The 17,736-nt window shown below is 45.8% G+C and overlaps 1 protein-coding gene and 1 long non-coding RNA gene across 2 annotated transcripts in view; one reads left to right on the top strand and one right to left on the bottom strand.

Annotated features, from left to right (window-relative positions):
* The window catches only part of GASK1A (golgi associated kinase 1A), a 52,539-nt gene extending 44,398 nt beyond the window's left edge, over positions 1-8,141 (bottom strand). The window contains exon 1 of the mRNA XM_082412890.1: positions 7,783-8,141. Coding sequence (XP_082269016.1) covers positions 7,783-7,785 — 3 coding nt within the window. The 5' untranslated portion in view covers positions 7,786-8,141. The remainder of the gene's footprint in view (positions 1-7,782) is intronic.
* LOC309637809 overlaps positions 1-17,736 on the top strand; it is a 201,401-nt gene that overhangs the window by 83,381 nt on the left and 100,284 nt on the right. The window lies entirely within an intron of this gene.

The following is a 17,736-nucleotide window of genomic DNA, read 5'->3' on the forward strand; positions in this document are numbered from 1 at the left end:
ATAAAGCTCCCTGGCAGGAGCACAGGGCAGACACGGGGACACAGGAAGCGCACAGAGGCAGTGGCAGTCGGCCCTAGGCAGCCAGGCCAGCGGAAGGCATCACTGCTCTGCCAGAGGGCAGCACGCTGCTGAAACCCAGCCCAGAGCACTGTGCCCAGCGCAGACCCGATCCTGTGTCCCCCGCCTGGCATGCTCAGACTTCGAGGGGCACCTGTGGGCTCCACACGCGTGCCGAGGGGTGAAAGGGCCTCCCCGGGGCCGTCCTTTTTGTCTCTGAGCCTCAGCCTACCCGTCTCACATCCATACACCTCCAGCTGTTACTCTTCTCTTTTTTTCTCTCCCTTTCTCTCTTCTAGCCCTAACCCCTCTGCTGTCTTTGACCAGTTCTTTGGCTGAGGGCATTTCTGTAAAAACCCCTACCCGACTTGGCTTCTAAACGTGGAACCATGACCATGCTGCCCAAGCCAAGATGGAAGGATTTGAATTCTCCAGATGGTTCTGGAAGAAGCTGTTTGCTCATTGCAAGCAAATACCCTTGAAAGCCAAACAAAAACTGGCCGCAAGTAAACAGCATGTGACACAGCCCCTTCCTGCGGCCACTTAGCAGAAACCCAAGGCCAAGCCCATGGCAGGCAGGGAAGCTGGGCCAGGAGAGCTGGAGCAGCCGCAGCCCTGCCCACCCTCCAGCAGGGCCTGGGGGCCAGGAGGAAGGGGACCTCTGTGGCTGCGCCGGCTGGCAGAGGGCCTCAGGGGCTGCAGGCAAGGCGGCTGGAGGGGCATTAATAGCACCGTACTCACTTATTATTGCAACTATCTCTAGCCTATTTTTATGATTATAGTGGCAAAACCAATCCAGAGGATGAAGGGAGAAATGTCAAACACTTCACCGTGGCTCTTAAGAATATACCATAGTGATCCATTTTATACAGCTGAAATGGTTAGTATCATTTCTAAATAAGTACCTTCTATATCATGGTTACTTCTAAATGTGACTAGTTAAAGGACCCCATAAGATAAATAAAATAAAGATGAGGAGAGTGTAGAAAGGCACAGAAACCTCTGTACCCAGATGCCTGAGCAAGAAACAGAAGTTGCTCTTGACTTGCCCTCAGGTTGCCAAGGGTCGGAGGTTCTCCTGCCCAAATATCTCCCGCCCCTGCTCCCTCTGGCCAGCCACAGGGCCATTCCACCCTCTGGTCCACTGGGATCGTAATCGTTCCCCAGACGCTCCCCCTTCACCCCACAGCCCAGAGTCTCCCCTCCCTTGGAAACTGCTCTCTAAAATGCAAACACAGTCCCACCTCTCTAAGCTCCAAAGTCCTTCCATTGCCTGCTCTGTCCTCAGGATAATAACACAAATCCCCTGCTGGCTATACCACTCGTGCCCCATTTCCAGGCTCTGCCTCCCCCATTTCCAGAAGGTTTCCCCCAACTCCCTCCCAGGCAACTCTGATAGCTCACCTTTGCCTTTAGGGCTTTGCTCACGTCGTTCCTTCTGCTAGACTGCTTTTGCCTCTTCTTCTTATTATTTTTTAACTATTTCTTCTATTATTTTTTCAGTAAAACTAAAATTTTTGTATACAGTTCTATGAGTCTGAACATGTGCATAGAACCACCACCACAATCAGGACACAACAGTTCCATCAGTCCAAAAACCTCCCTCAAGAATTCCAAAGCCGGGCTTCCCTGGTGGCGCAGTGGTTAAGAATCCACCTGCCAATTCAGGGGACACGGGTTCGAGCCCTGGTCCAGGAAGATCCCACATGCCGCGGAGCAACTAAGCCCGTGCGCCACAACTACTGAGCCCACGTGCCACAACTACTGAAGCCCGTGTGCCTAGAGACCGTGCTCCGCAACAAGAGAAGCCACCGCAATGAGAAGGCTGTGAACCGCAACGAAGAGTAGCCCCCGCTCGCCGCAACTAGAGAAAGCCCGTGTGCAGCAACGAAGATCCAATGCAGCCAAAAATAAATAAATTAAATAAATTAATTAAAAAAAAAAAGAATTCCAAAGCCACAGGGAATAAGACTCAGGCCCTAGCCAAAGGAGACCCATGTTCGTGCAGAACTAGTCAAGGCCTGGAGACCAGCGGAGGCCCTCTCCCCACCTTTCACTCTTAGCCCCCTTCACCTCTGAGTTCACCGGCTGCTACCTTAAAGCACCTTCTGGCTCCCTCTCAGTAAGCAGTTCTGGAGCCCCTAGGCCACTTCTAAGAATATGTGCACATGGTGCGGGGGGGACACACAGAGAAGGGCAGCCTGGGGGTCACCCACAAACCCTTGCTCCATCCTCACTCCCAGGCCAGGTGGCCCATCAGACGCAGGCCTATGTAGACACATTCAGACAATACAGGGATTGCACCCCGAACGCCCCAGATGGAAACACTTTAGTAGTCACATCAAAAAAACAATCCAAGCAAAGAAAGCCCAGGTGGCTCAGGCACCCAGGCCTCGAGGAAACCGGAAGCACTCTGCTTCTACATCAGCACCCTGGCAGGGAGGGAGGGCTAGCCTCCCGGACCTCTTCTGAGGGGACTGTCAGCATCTTTGAGGCCCATCTGAAGCACATTTCTCTCCCTGGCTCCTGAAACTGCTAAGGCCTTTGCTCACTTCTTTGTGAGGCCTATCAGTTCCCCCACCCCCGTCCTACCCCTTCCAACCCCCTGTTTTTGGACCACCTCCTGCTTGGTCTGGTTGGGACCAGCGGATTATTTAAACCCCTCTGCTCCCCACCCACCCAGCCAGCCCTACAGAGCCTGGCTCGTGTATGTAGCAGGAGCTGCTCCGTGAGGGAGGTGCCCACAAGAGAGGGTATCAAATTCCCTGCAGGCTCCAAGGGCTGGAAGTCCTGATTCCCAGTTCTGATTCCAAAACTGGGTTAACCTCTTCTCTTCTCCGGCTGAGCCCGAGAACCTGAGGGCTTCACCCAGACCTTCGGCAGGGTGATTTCCCGGGGCACCCCATCATTAGACCTCAGGAGCTGTGGCTGAGTGGGGCTGCCTTCTCACCCAGCCAGCATTCAGCAAGGAGGCCCAGGGCACACAGACGGCAAACATCTCCTACGGGCTGGGTATTTCCTGCCTGGTGAGAAGAGAGATCTAAAGGAGCAAGAAAACTACTTTAGGTTAGAATCTGTCTACACTTGGTCCACACTTAGAGTCCCAGAAGCACCCCCTAGTCAGGAACTGAATGAAATACATCGATGACTTCCTTACTGTTTGTTTTAGGTCCTGACAAAAAGAAAACTTATTTTTGTGGGTTCTCTGTCAAACCCCCATTCTTATACCACCTTTGGGGTACCAAGTGGTTTCACCTCCAACATTCCTTTTGCTCCTCATAGCAACCCCTTAGTATAAGCCCATTTTACAGATGAGGGGCCTGGGCTTCAGAGCACTAGAGAGCTTACTCAAAGCTGCACGGTAGCTAGTCTGGCACAAACCTCGTTCTGATTTCAAACCCTGTGCCTTTTCTCCACCACTCCAAGCTGCACCAAAGGCCTCAAGTATATGAAGAAGCCACAGTGTCTGATGGGACCTGCAGGGTTGGGGTGGGGGAGTGAAGAACTAGGAGACCTGGGCTCTAGCCCGGCTCTGAGTGACCTTGAGAAGGTCAATCCGCTTCTCTGGCCTTAGCCCCTTCACCTAGAGATTCCCCTCTGAGTCTTAACCTCCAGGGACTTGAGGTCTTGGTTCTTCCGAGGAGAACTGACCCATGTGTGGGCTCTCCTGGAACCCCTTTCTCTCCACGGCCTGCCTGATGACATGCTCATAGTAGAGTGAAGACAGACAAGAGGAAACTCCTCCTACACCCCCACTCCGGGCCCTCAAGCATGGCTGCAGTTAAATTTTTGATGAAGAGGCTGAAGGAATTTGTGCTTGTGAGCCTGCCTGATTCCCACTTCACCAGGCACTCTGATCTCCATTTCCATGGATGGTCAGAAGCTTGGCCCCATGCCACTGAAAACAGCCCCAAAGTGGAAATGACCTGAAGTCCACAAGCAGGGAGATGATTATCAAAATCATGGTATTGAGCATTGAAAGTACAGCGATGAAGATCTTTTTAGAGATGTACACATGGAAACTTGCTTTGACAAAAAGTGAAGTAAAACAAATCAGACTGCAAAACTGCATGTTCGGTATACAACTCTTTAAAATAATACTCAAAGAAGGGGGGAAAACTGTGTTGGGGTGGGGATGGTGGTGTGCTGAATTGGGCGATTGGGATTGACATGTATACACTGATGTGTATAAAACTGATGACTAATAAGAACCTGCAGTATGAAAAAGAAACAAACAAAACAACTAATACTAAACTTTCATTGGGTTATTTGTATTGAAATATGTTAATATAAATGTTTCAGACATTATATGAAATTTCTAAAAATCTTATATGTTCTGGTATAATGTTATAAGTCATAATCCTAGTTATTACTTTAAAATGTATATCTCAGAAATAACTAATTTTCTTGTCAACTGCATTATTATGAACTTTCATCAAATCTTTAACCGTGGTCATTTTTAAGTCTTTTGTCATTTACAGTCAGTTCTGGGTGTACTCTGATGCTTTTGCAAATATGTTCCTATAAAAGGGTTTCATCTTCAAGGAATTCATGGAAAAGACTCTGACAAGTACAGGTTTCTGGTAACTGACTGTACTGCTGAACTGAATGAATAAGCATTTTCAGAACTCTAATGAAAAACTGATGAATTCATAAAAGTGCTAACAAAAGATCAAGATGAAAAATAATACTCAAAGAGAGTAGAAGATACACCAAAATGATAACCATGGTTACCTGTAGAAGTTGGCAGTATGGCTGTTATATAAAATATATTATATTTCATATATTTTTTATCATATATATTTTTTATCCCCCAAGGACCAGAAAGAAAACTTTTTTTTAAGTTGGCAGTAATAGTCTTAACTTCTTCTATCAATATTTTTCATCCAAGTTCAAAGTCTTCAGCATACATCAAGTCTCCCACCATTATTGTAAGGAAAGGGACAAGTATCCCACTCTTAGCTTTAGAAATACACACACCAAGCCCTGGCAGAGACTCACAGCCCCTTCATGATGATCAAAAATGCCCTCACAGGTCCCGCAGCTCAATGTTCACTTTTGCAAAAAAGACATTTAAGGATTCCAGACTTTTTATATTTCTAACTCAGGCTTTCCCATTTTGTGTACCTTGGATCAGTAATATGATGGTGTTAAGGAATTACTGAATATTCAAACAAGCTGGGGAAGTTCACATCTCAGTTTTAATGAATTAAAAGAAGCTTCTCTGTGGAAAGATCCTCCAAGAGGGGCATATAACATATATCATTTCCCAGCTGAAGTTCACCAAAGCCTTCTATTTTAGGACTATCTCAAAGAGTAGCAGTTCCACAGATGCAGGGATATCTGGGTAAGCGCAGGTCCTGTTCCCTCAGCCCTCTAGCCCTGCGGTCTCAGTCCTGGCTACACACTGCGATCATCTAGAGAGACTTCGTTTTTAAAAACTTCTTGGGCTGGGTCCCACCTTGGATTTGGTCTAGGGAGCAGTGAGAGTCAGTGCTGAGAACCACTTCGCCCTCACACCCTCTTAGCTACCCATGAGAAGAAGAGGTCAACACCAGGGCTGGGGTCCAACCTCAGAATTATTCAGGCATCATCCATTTTTGGAGCTAAATGGCACCTCAAAGGACATCTAGTTTAATCTTTCATTTTACAGAGGAAGAAACTGCGGCCCCCAAAGGGCTCCTGGTCCCCTGTCTCCTCCTATACGGGTTCCTGCCAATGCCGGGCCCCCAGGCCTCTGGACCACAACACCCTTCATTCAGAGGGAGAAGCAAAGAAAACCTTCAGATGTCCAAGGCCATTTTGCTGCCAGAGGTTGCCCATCAGGCCCCTCTCTCTGGCAAGTGGACCCAGCCACAGTGAAATCCTGACTCAAGTCCTGTTCCTAACACACCCCAGAACTGAGGATGAGAAGCCAGGAGGCTGCTGGCTCAGGGAAACAGGAAGCCCACCCTGGCAGTGGAGCAATCACATCATCGTGGCGCCTAGAGGCTGCCCGAGCCGAAGGCAGGTATCTTCTCCCTCCTGCACCGGCCTCCACCGCAGGAGGCCTGAGAGGCTCTGCCATGGACAGAATACTCCTGTAGTCAGCAGTGACGGCCCTGAGTGGGTGGCCTTAGCCCATACTCTCTTCTGGAAACACTCTGGCCACCGAACAGGGAATTTTGTGGTAAAAAATCTCCACACTTTTCACATCCTGTACCTCTGATCACTCCCCTTTTCCAACCTTAAGATTCCATTATTAATTCCTCTTTAGCAGCCTTGAGGGGAAAAAACAAAACAAAACAAAACTCTGAGGATTGGGGAGAGGTGTTATGCAGGGGTAAAGTGAAATACACGCACACACCCAGCCTCATAGGCCCCCGCTCCTGGTGACCAGGCTTCTGCCTTTGGTTCTGACACTGCCAGGACACCCTGGCACACAGGGAACTATTCTCCCAGAGACTGTCCATCCTACAGGGAATCTCTGGGCACCTTCTCAACTCCAGGCCCACAGCTAAGCTCCTTGAGGAGACTCTCCCCTGGGCTCCAATCTGCCCTCTATGAGCTTGGGGTGGGGAGGGGGAGGGCTGTCTATAGAAGCAGACAGGAGAGCCCCTCTGGGTTCCTTCAGAGTCAAACTCATCCTAGTAGCTGACACCAGCCCCTGCCCCCGGGGAAGGACGGTGAACTGCAGGAGCGGTGGGGGGCTGGCAGCTCCATGTAGCTTCTACCTGGAAGCAGAGCTGATCAGCATCCAGTGCTGAGGGAAGCCCCTTTCCTGAGGCTGCACCTGTGCTTTAAGCTGCCTGGACCACATTCTCAAAGGGTCTGTTTTTCCTGCTTGTTGGTGTTTGTGAGGTTTATCGATGGAAGGGCCACTGTTCACAAGGTCCCTGGCTTCATGAATGGTGCCCCAGGCCGTCCAGTGCTCCCACACCTGCCCTGTGGTCCCAGGAGGTGGTGGGAAATGGGGCACTGGGAGACAGGCATTTGAACTTTACCAGGGCCAAATTAATTCTATGGTAATAAGTGTAAGGCATTACTTCTTTTTTTTTTTTTTTTGTATGTGTTGGGTCTTGGTTGCGGTGCACGGGCTTCTTATTGTGGTGGCTCTTCTTGTTGCAGAGCACAGGCTCTAGGCGTGCTGGCTTCAGTAGTTGTGGCTCGCGGGCTCTAGGGCCCAGGCTCAGTAGTTATGGCTCACGGGCTTAGTCGCTCTGCGGCATGTGGATCTTCCCGGACCGGGGATCGAACCCCCATCCCCTGCACTGGCAGGCAGATTACTAACCACTGTGCAACCAGGGAAGTCCCAAGGCATTACTTCTTAATATTAAAACGTGGCTTAGATATAAGCTAATACAGAATTCACATGCATTTTTCTGAGGAATGAAGTGACTCCAAAGGCATCTCACCCATCAGAGGCTGCCTTGGGTGTCCCATGGAATCCTCTCCTCTCCCTGCGCTGTGGATTGGATGGAGTTTGTGCAGCGCTGCCATAGGGTTACAGCGCAGCCAGGGTGTGCAGGTCCACAAGGAAAGCCGCCTTATTACGGTCCTCCCCGCAAGAGGCAAGCAGAAAAGCCGATTGCCCGCGTCCTAAGTCCCCGCCCTCCTGCAACTTTCGGGGAACGATTCTGGCCCCAGGAGGCTGCGCAGGCTCCGCGCGCCCGGAGCGGGTGCGCTGCCCACGGTCACCTGTCTGGGTGCCCACCCAACACGCGCGTCCCCTCCCGTGATTCCTACCATGTCCCCCTCGGTGGCTGGACCAGCTCCTCGGCGCACTCAGCCTGCTCGCCAGCTCATCCCGCCGCCCGGCCCGCCCCCGGCACCGTGGCTCTCCCGGCGGCTTCTCGGGACGCGGGATCCGGACCGAGGGGCCACAGCTTTCTAGCGGCCAACTCCGGGGCGGGCGATGCGCGGCGGGATGCTCTGAGGTTAGGCTTCGTAGAGGAGGTCTAGGAGAATGCACACGCGGGATCTGTCGTTCTGCGGTAGCCTTCCCGCAGCCTCGAGCCTCCTCGATCAGCTAGGGACGTTTGCAAAGTCCTGGCCTCGCGTCCCGGCCCAGCCTCCCCACTTCCCCGAAAGCGCGGGAGGGGGGAGCTCCTTTCACAATAAAAGCCCTGCCCCGGGCTCGAGCAGCCGCAGCCGCCTGAAGCAGGGGCCCAGGTGCCAGGAAGGAATGGGCCCCGCCCGCCGGTCCGCTGGGTGATGAGCCGAGGCTGGGGGGCGAGGGGCGCTGCGCAAGGCCTGGGGACATCGCCTCCATCTCGCCTCCAAGAGGTGCGGTGCACTGTGAGCCCGTGGCAACCCGGGGGTTCCTGCGGAGGGTCTCCCAAACTATCGCTTTCCCCTGCAAAGCCTCAGAAAGACACCTTTACTGGCACCTCATAGCCTTGCTTGGGCCCAGTCCCCAAGGGCGATTTGGAAGGAAACACGGAAGGAGAATCCGTTGACCACTTAAGGTCATTAACGATGAACAGTTTTTCTCCTTGAGAACTAATCAGTGTTTAAGTTGCTGCAGTAAGCCACTGATACCAACCTCTCCGCTAAGGATGCGAACACAGGGCCCTGTGTCCCCTGGGTCTTCATGCTCCTTGTTGGAGAGAAGACTGGGCTTGGAGTCCATAGCCCTGGAACTGGGGGCTGGCCCCTCTGTAAACAGCTCAGCGACCTTCTACCAGTGCCTGGACCTCTTTGAGACCAGTGTCCCTAAGCAGCCCAACGTTGTATCTCAGGATTCTTAACAGCCTGCAGGCAAGAAGGTGGAGGTGGGGATAGAGTCAGCAGTAGGACTCAGAGAATCTGGGAACCAGGCTAAAATATTACCCTCCAAGATTGAAACTAGTAAGAACCATTATTAGACGGACAAAAACTGGTATCTTCCCAGAAGTTCCCTGCTACAGAATGCTTTGAGGTTGTCACTAATGACAGTGCTTCTTAAGAGGGTCTCCTTAAATTGTGTGTGTGTGTGTGTGTGTGTGTGTGTGTGTGTGTGTGTGTGTGTGCTGGGGCTACGACACATGGAAAAGAAAGTATTTTTTTCAGTCCTTATCTTGTTCCAGATGCTTTCCAGAGGTTATTTCATTTCATCATCACAAGCAATCCTAAGAGAGAAATTTTATTACCACCATTTTTCAAATAAGGAAACTGAGGATTAGGCAGTTGAAGTGACTTTCCTGAGGCCAGATAGTCAGTTAGTAGTTTAGCAAACCAAAGTCTACTTGCTAGAGCACGTGAGAAAGAGGAAGAAATCGATAAGCCAGGAACAGGAGGCAGGATGCGGTGCTGAAAACTAGAGCTTATTTGTGCATAGGGAGGACGGTGAGAACTGAGAATCTGAGTGCTGGCTGAGGAATGTGGAAGAAGGGGGAGAGGGACAGACAGTACAAACTTTTTTGTGTTTTGTCCAGATGTTTGGGGAGACGATGTGGTCTTTTGAGTCTCCTTTTCTGACTGCAACCCACATAAGATGAACATTCTTTGTCATGACCTTTTACACAAACATACACGTACAAACGTAACTAAAACAAAGTTTTATAAATCATTGTTACACGTAGTGCACTCCAATATGTTCTATTCTATTCCATCTTAATTATTTTTAATGGTGTTCTGTAATTACTCTATTTCTCTAACATCCACTACTGAGTATAGTTTGAAAAACACTGTACTTGAGAGTAGAACAGAGACATTTCTTTAATGTTTTCAAAGAGCTTTGTGGTCTTCTACAGAATGTATCTGTTATATAGAAAAGGAATTGTAACGGCAGGGATTTTGTTGGTCAAGTCTGAGAACACTGAGCACAGTTTTTTTTGGTTTTTGTTTTTGTTTTTGGCAGTAGGACTTGCCAGAGCCTTTGATGCTAATATATGTTGAGGTTTTCTGAGACAGGAGGAGAGTGTCCAGTTTTTCCCAGGTTTACTGGATGTAGAACTCTTTTTCAGAGGAGTCATCTCTCAGGACTCATGGGACACCCTTGGGAAAAGCTGTTCCAGGACCTGGTCCAGACAACTGAAGTGTCGCATACGAACAGGGAGTGAAAACTCTACATTCTGAAGCCCGACTCCCAAGCTCAGCACCATTTTGTTCACCTGATACTCTGCTCAGAGAAGGATCAGCTACCCAGATGGTCAATGTAGGAACTCCATTCGTAAATGAACAACTGCCACTTTTATAACCCAGAATGAATGTGAGCACTCAGTGTCCAGGAATGACCACAGCTGAGGAAGCAGATCAACTATCCAGCTGAGGACGCACGTGGGATCTGCAATCATCCACCTGCCTTTCACAAGATCCTGCCTAGACTCCTGCCTTCCCTTTCTTTACTAACTCCTAATTGAAACTGATTCCTTCCAGCTCTGAAATCCTATGAAGTTATATTAAATTTAGATAACCAATAAATCCCTCCTTTCTAGGAAACAGCACTTCAGGCAGTATTTACTTTCAGAACTTGGGCTGCTTGAGAGTTGGCTGCTCCCAGGATACTGGTAGGGCCTCTGGTTACACAGTGGAGCTTGCGAGTGAGAAACATTCAGCTGAGACAGGTTGGCGCTAGTGAGGAATATTTTACTATTTCCACCAGAGAGAGCTTCCTACTTCATCGCAGAGTGAATCTATCTTCACCTTAACCATTCCCAAGGAGTCAGACTTACAATTTGCTCTAATGACTTTTAGAGCTCCTTATAAATTGGTACCCCAGGCAGCTGCCCAACTGGCTACTATTTTTTTTTTTGCTGCGCCCTGCGCTTGCGGGGTCTCAGTTCCCCGACCAGGTATGGAACCCGTGCCCCCAGCAGTGGAAGCGAGGAGTCCTAACCACTGGACCACCAGGGAATTCCCACAACTGGCCCACTCCTTGATATGGTTCCATGTCTCATTCCAACTCCGACTTACTAAATCAAAATTTCCAAGGCTTGAGAATCTGTCCATTTTTTAAGCACCATAATTAATTCTAAAGCACAGCTAGGCTGAGAACTGCTGAGCTAAGCAACTCCTCTTTCTTGGCTCCCATGTCTAAATGGCCATTCTAAATGATTCTGGAATCTCTCTCCTATCCATTCTCACTGCCACTTCTTTGACCCAAACTCTTGTCTCACTCGCAGTACTCTTGGAGGGACTCCCAGGCTCTGCTTTTGCTCCTTCCAATCCATCCTGCACATCACTACAAAAACATAAATGTGGACCTGCCACTGGCCTGCTCCCCATAACTCTTGGGATTAAATGCAAATTCCTCAGCATAGCTTTCAAGGTCCTTCAGCGTTTGACTTCTGATGACCTCTCAGGCCTCTTACACATTTCTAAACCTTCTTAAGTGCTATTCCCTCCATCTCAAAGCCTTTCCTTTCTTTTTTTTTTTTTAATTAATTTATTTTTGGCTGCATTGGGTCTTTGATGCTGCACGCGGGCTTTCTCTAGTTGTGGCGAGCAGGGGCTGCTCTTCATTGTGGTGCGCGGGCTTCTCATTGCGGTGGCTTCTCTTGTTGCAGAGCACAGGCTCTAGGCGCGCAGGCTTCAGTAGTTGTGGCACGTGGGCTCAGTAGTTGTGGCTCGCAGGCTCTAGAGTGCAGGCTCAGTAGTTGTGGCACATGGGCTTAGTTGCTCCGCAGCACGTGGGATCTTCCCAGACCAGGGCTCGAACCCGTGTCCCCTGCATTGGCAGGCGGATTCTTAACCACTGCGCCACCAGGGAAGTCCCTCAAAGCCTTTTCTTGATACACTCATTTCTAACCTGACACACCTCCACTGCCATTCACCCCCACCGCCAAATCCTCTCTATTCTGAAGACCCAGCACAGCGTGTTCCCTGAAGTTATTACCTTGTTAGTCTCTCTCATGGACCTTGGACTCCCTAGAGGAAGGGACCATCCTGGGCCTTCTGTGTCCACTTGCCTAGCACCAAGTAACTGCTCAGTAAATGCTTTTGAATGAAGAAATAAGAGAGAAGACCGGGGTTCGATAATGAATCTGCTGCTCACCAAGCATGGGTACTCAGTAAAGCAACTCTGCTCCAATGGCTTCACGTTCCTCGCCTGACAAATAAGAACCATCATCCCTGCCCAGCCCACCTCCCTGGATTCCTACAACCATATAATGGGTTCATATAAATTACATCATCCAGAACAAAGCCTGTGTCATGACAAACTTTCAAACACATTTGTTGAATCCATGAATAAAGGAATGAATGAATAAGAAAGAAATTTCCTTTGTGGCAGAGAATGCTAACATCCAGTTTACATTTTCTCTTTTTATCTTCACTCACTGAACCCCCGTATTTTATAGGGCAGCAGTGTACTCAGCCAAAAGAATTACGTATTTCACAACCCCACTTGCAAAAAGGGACAGTCGATGGGAAGTAAATGGAAGTCATTGAGTGGGGCCCACAGGAAGCTCTTCCCAGGGGGCTGACATTGCTTTGATTATCGCTCAGCAAATATTCACTCCCCTTCGCCCTGCTGTGAGCAGAGCATGTGTCTGTGCCACTGTCGTTTGGCTTGGCCATGGACTCACCATACCCGTTAGAATGTGAGCAAGCAGAGGCATTATATCTGCTTGTGCAGCATCACTTGGCTTTCATTCTGGGGGTTCACCATGTAAAGAACAAGCTCTGGGTAGCCACCACCCTCTAGTCTGAGCCCTAGAATGAGACACGAGGGACAGACCTGAGCCCAACTCACTGCTTGGAGTCACACCCAGCCGCCCCAGAGGCATGAGGATAAACGCTGCGGTTGGAAATCACGGAGTCTTAGAGAAGTTTGTTCCATGACATTATTATAGTAAAAGTTGAGGCATACAGGTAGGAGGGCCAAGCGCTTAGAGAGTCAATCTAGGACAAAAGGGTTCCCAGGTCAAAAAAAGAGCCCTATCATACCAAAAAGTCCCATAATAACATAATATATAATAAATTATTATACATATATGTGCTATTACTTCAACATAAAAATATAGAAACAGATGTCATATTAAATTACCTATTATTCTATATTATTTATTTTTGTTTCATAAATTCTATTATTTAAACAAAACAAAAATAGGACTACTTAGCAATAGTAATTAGTAGCAATGAAAAATATGTGTGAGAAAAATATAACAAAATTTTGGTTTCTTTCCTCTCATATAGCAATTTATTTAAACTCTTTATTGGATATTTATATAAACTATATCATTGTATATTCTTAAGCTATATAAGTGTAAGATTGCTTAAAAAGAGAACAGAAATGCAATAGGACTACTTAAACAGATATTACCTAGATTTAATTTAAAAATAACAATATGCTTCCTTCTATCCCATAATATAGTAGGATATTTTTACTCTCCTGTCAAAGATAAACTTTGACCTGTAGCTCTGCTCTTATCAAGTGTATGTTTCATTGATTCCTAGCATCAGTCCAATGTGATGACATCAAGCTAAATATCCTCTCAACAAAGGCATTCGACCATGGGAAACTTAGGATTTTATTTACTAGGTTTATCTATGAACCTGCAATAGCAGGTTTATAAACTTATAGGAATTAGTTTCCAGCTCTCCAAAAATGTCCATCTACTTTGTATCTACAGGTTTGTTTTGGTAGAGCAGCTGTTTGTCAGTCAGGTACTTTGCATCTGTAAATTCATCAGATGGGCTATCTATGTCTGAAATGTCCATCATTTTTAAACACTCTGAAGCATGTTGGATGTCATCATAAGTTAAACCTCTCTTTCTCGGGGAAAATAGTTTAAAGCACAGAGGTAATCCGAAGTTGTAAAATTAAATTCTAAATCAGTTACAGTTTTAATAAATAAATTGGGATTAATGGATACACACTACTATATATAAAATAGATAACCATCAAGGACCTACTGTATAGCACAGGGAACTACGTTTAATATCTTATAATAACCTATAATGGAAAAGAATCTGAAAAAGCATATATATATATATATATATATATATATATATATATATATATATGAGAACCACTTTGCCGTACACCTGAAACATTGCAAATCAAGTATACTTCAATTAAAAAAATTTTTTTTCTTTAAATTAATTGAGAAAGTCCTGTTTAAACGGGCTGCCCTTTTCTGGTGACACTCTTTTGGAGTTCTAAAGCAGTCTTACTTCCAAAAATCAAGTCATTTTTTGCTTGTATGAGTTTTTGTTGCAACCTATCCATAACATCAAATAACTCAGATGTACTCAGTTCATCCTTTTTCAGACTTTGTGGCCTCTTCAAAGATCATCAAACAGCTTTGAAGAAAGAGCATATAAATTGTTTTGCTATAATACTTTTCTCTACTCTCATTACTATATTTCCAAATTAAAGAAGGACATTGTTATAAACTGAATGTGCCCACAACCCCAAAATTCATATGTTGAAGCCTTAACCCCCCAGTGTGGCTGTATTTGGAGATGGAGCCTCTAAGGAAGTAATTAAGGTTAAATGAGGTCATAGGTGGGGCCCTGATCCATTAGGATTAGTGTCTTTATAAGAAAAGACTCCAGAGAGCTTGGTTTCTCTTTCTCTCCACATGCTCACAAAGAAGAGGTCATTTGAGCAGCCATCTGCAACCCATGGAGAGAGGCCTCACCAGTCACCAACCCTGCTGGCACCCTGATCTTGGACTTCCAGTGTCCAGAACTTTTCTCCACAGTGTACAACATGCTCTGTTTGGTTATTCACCGCCCTAATCCAGATGTACACGTCCTTCAATCTGTCATTAAAATAAGTCATTTAGCAATGGAATAGAATAGAGAGCCCAGAAATAAACCCACACACCTATGGTCAATTAATCTTTGATACAGGAGGCAAGAATATAAAAGGGAAAAAGATAGTCTCTTCAGCAAGTGGTGCTGGGAAAGTTGGACAGCTGCATGTAAATCAATGACATTAGAACACACCCTCACACCATGCACAAAAATAAACTCAGATCGGCTTAAAGATTTAAACATAAGACACGACACCATAAAACTCCTAGAAGAGAGCATAGGCAAAACATTCTCTCACATAAATCGTACCAATGTTTTCTTGGGTCAGTCTCCCAAAGCAATAGAAATAAAAACATAAACAAATGGGACCTAATCAAACTTACAAGCTTTTGCACAACAAAGGAAACCATTAAAAAAATGAAAAGACAACATATGGAATAGGAGAAAATATTTGCAAATGATGCAACTGACAAGAGCTTAATCTCCAAAATATACAAACAGCTCATACAACTCAAAAAAAAACAAACCAACCCAACCGAAAAATGGGCAGAAGGAGCAGAAGACATTAATAGACATTTCTCCAAAGAAGACATACAGATGGCCAGTGGGCACGTGAAAAGATGCTCCAAGTCACTAATTATTAGAGAACTGTAAATCAAAACTACAATGTGTATCACCTCACACTGGTCAGAATGGCCATTATTAAAGTCTACAAATAACAAATGCTGGAGAGGGTGTGGAGAAAAGGGAACCCTCCTACACTGTTGGTGGGAACGTAAGTTGGTGCAACCACTATGGAAAACAGTATGGAGGTTCCTCGGAAAACTCAAAATGGAATTACCATATGATCCAGCAATCCCACTCCTGGGCATATACCCGGACAAAACTATAATTCGAAAAGATACATGCATCCCTATGTTCACACAGCACTATTCACAATAGCCAAGACATGGAAACAACCTAAATGTCCATCAACAGAGAAATGGATAAAGAAGATGTGGTACATATATATGATGGAATACTACTCAGCCATAAAAAAGAAAGAAATAATGCCATTTGCAGCAACATGGATACAACTAGATATTATCATTCTAAGAAAGAGAAAGACAAATACCATATGATATCACTTATATGTGGAATCTAAAATATGCCACAAATGAACCTATCTACAAAATAGAAATAGACTCACAGACATAGAGAACAGACTTGCGGTTGCCAAGGGGGAAGAGGAGAGGGAGAGGGATGGACTGGGAGTTTGGGGTTGGTAGATGCAAACTATTACATTTAGAATGGATAAACAACAAGGTCCTACTGTATAGCACAGGGAACTATATCCAATCTACTGGGATAAACCATAATGGGAAAGAATATTAAAAAAAAAGAATGTATGTATGTGTATAACTGAGTCACTTTGCTGTACAGCAGAGACTGGCACAACATTGTAAATCAACTATATTTCAATAAAAAAATAAGTCATTTAGACTTCTTTTTCAGTGATGTCTGGGTCATACTGGCATTGGTAGGATAATCATTCTTGTTTTCATTATCTGAACTCTTAGAAAACATGGTCATGATATTCACAATGTCAAAAATTAAACTAGCACTATCTCAAAACAAAGTCCAATAGTTAATCCACATGCAAAATGAAAAATAGACTGTTAGTGCTCATGATTACAACACACTTAAGGTGGACATTTAAGTCACATCATTTGGAGTGATGTTACAATGAATGCTCCATTTTTGTGAACCATAAATCATGGTTGCCTGCATCAATGGTAAGGGAAAAAAATAAGCAACAGCAACTACAGAAGGCAGATAATCTATGCCATATCCATCTGACACTAAAAATAGTATTGCTTTCAGCCCCTATTTTTCAGGTAGCCTCATGGGGTTCTATATTCTCCCCCAGACTTCTACATCCATCACCAAAAACTGGGACTTTTTGTGTCCTGAGGAGGGGTTTCCTGGGATGCTAAACTTTCAGTGCTAAAACTGGGACAGTACTGAGCAAACCAGGGGGTTAGTCACCCTTGCCTAAAGGAAGCTCGGAGTCTATATCAGTTATATCAACTCCCAGAATGGATGGATTCAATGAGTATAGCTATACTTACTGAGCATCCACAATGATCGAGTATATAGTGCAAGGTTTTCTCATGCGCATTTAATTTTTAAAAAAATATTTATAATAGCTCCACAAGTAGCTGTTATAGTCTCCATTTTATAGATGGAAAAAGTAAGCCTCAAAATCTAGGCTCCACCACTCATGGAATTGGGGAAAAGTGGAAAATGGACTTTTGTCCTTGCCTTGGCTAGAGAGGAACCATATCTGAGTAAACTAAGGGTCAGACACACTGGCAAAGAGGAGAAAATTCAGTAACTCTAAGGGAAAGACAACAAATTATAGAGGGGTGAGTTAGGGCCTGACGGTCCCACTGTCCTTTGAGCCCTCCAGGTGGCTCCTTTTGTTTCTGGAACATTAGGACCTTGTTTTATTAAGAGTTGCATCCCTTATGCAGTAATTCTTAAACTTTGTCTCTAACGGCAGGTCAGAGAAAATTTAGACTCAAGGCACATGACCAGGGATGAGGCTGTAAACCACCTTATGGTCAGCATGTTTAACATTAATGTTAAAATAATTAAATCATTATTAAAATGTTTAAATACACTTTGACCTTGTATTTCAAAATCTTTGTCTGAAATTACTGCTCCAGAAAGCAGTAACTATGGGCAAGCTAATTAACATTTATATTCCTTATAAAAGCAAATATAAAATGATGCCTTCCCTCTCTATTCCACAGTCTCTGTGAGAATTGAGAAGAAATAATTTACATAAGACATATTCTTTAAGCTTATTACTATTTGGGGAGTCAAGGATCCATGCTTATGTCACGACTGTATTTTTTTTTTTCTGAAATTCTACCACTAGTTCTCACTTGTAACACAGTCCCAGCTCAGCCAAGCAGGACATATCACACTTAAAGGCTAATTCCCTGGTCCAGACCAAAGAGTTAA

The sequence above is a fragment of the Balaenoptera physalus genome (assembly GCF_965194825.1).
Source record: "Balaenoptera physalus genome assembly, chromosome: 11".
Lineage (NCBI taxonomy): Eukaryota > Metazoa > Chordata > Mammalia > Artiodactyla > Balaenopteridae > Balaenoptera > Balaenoptera physalus.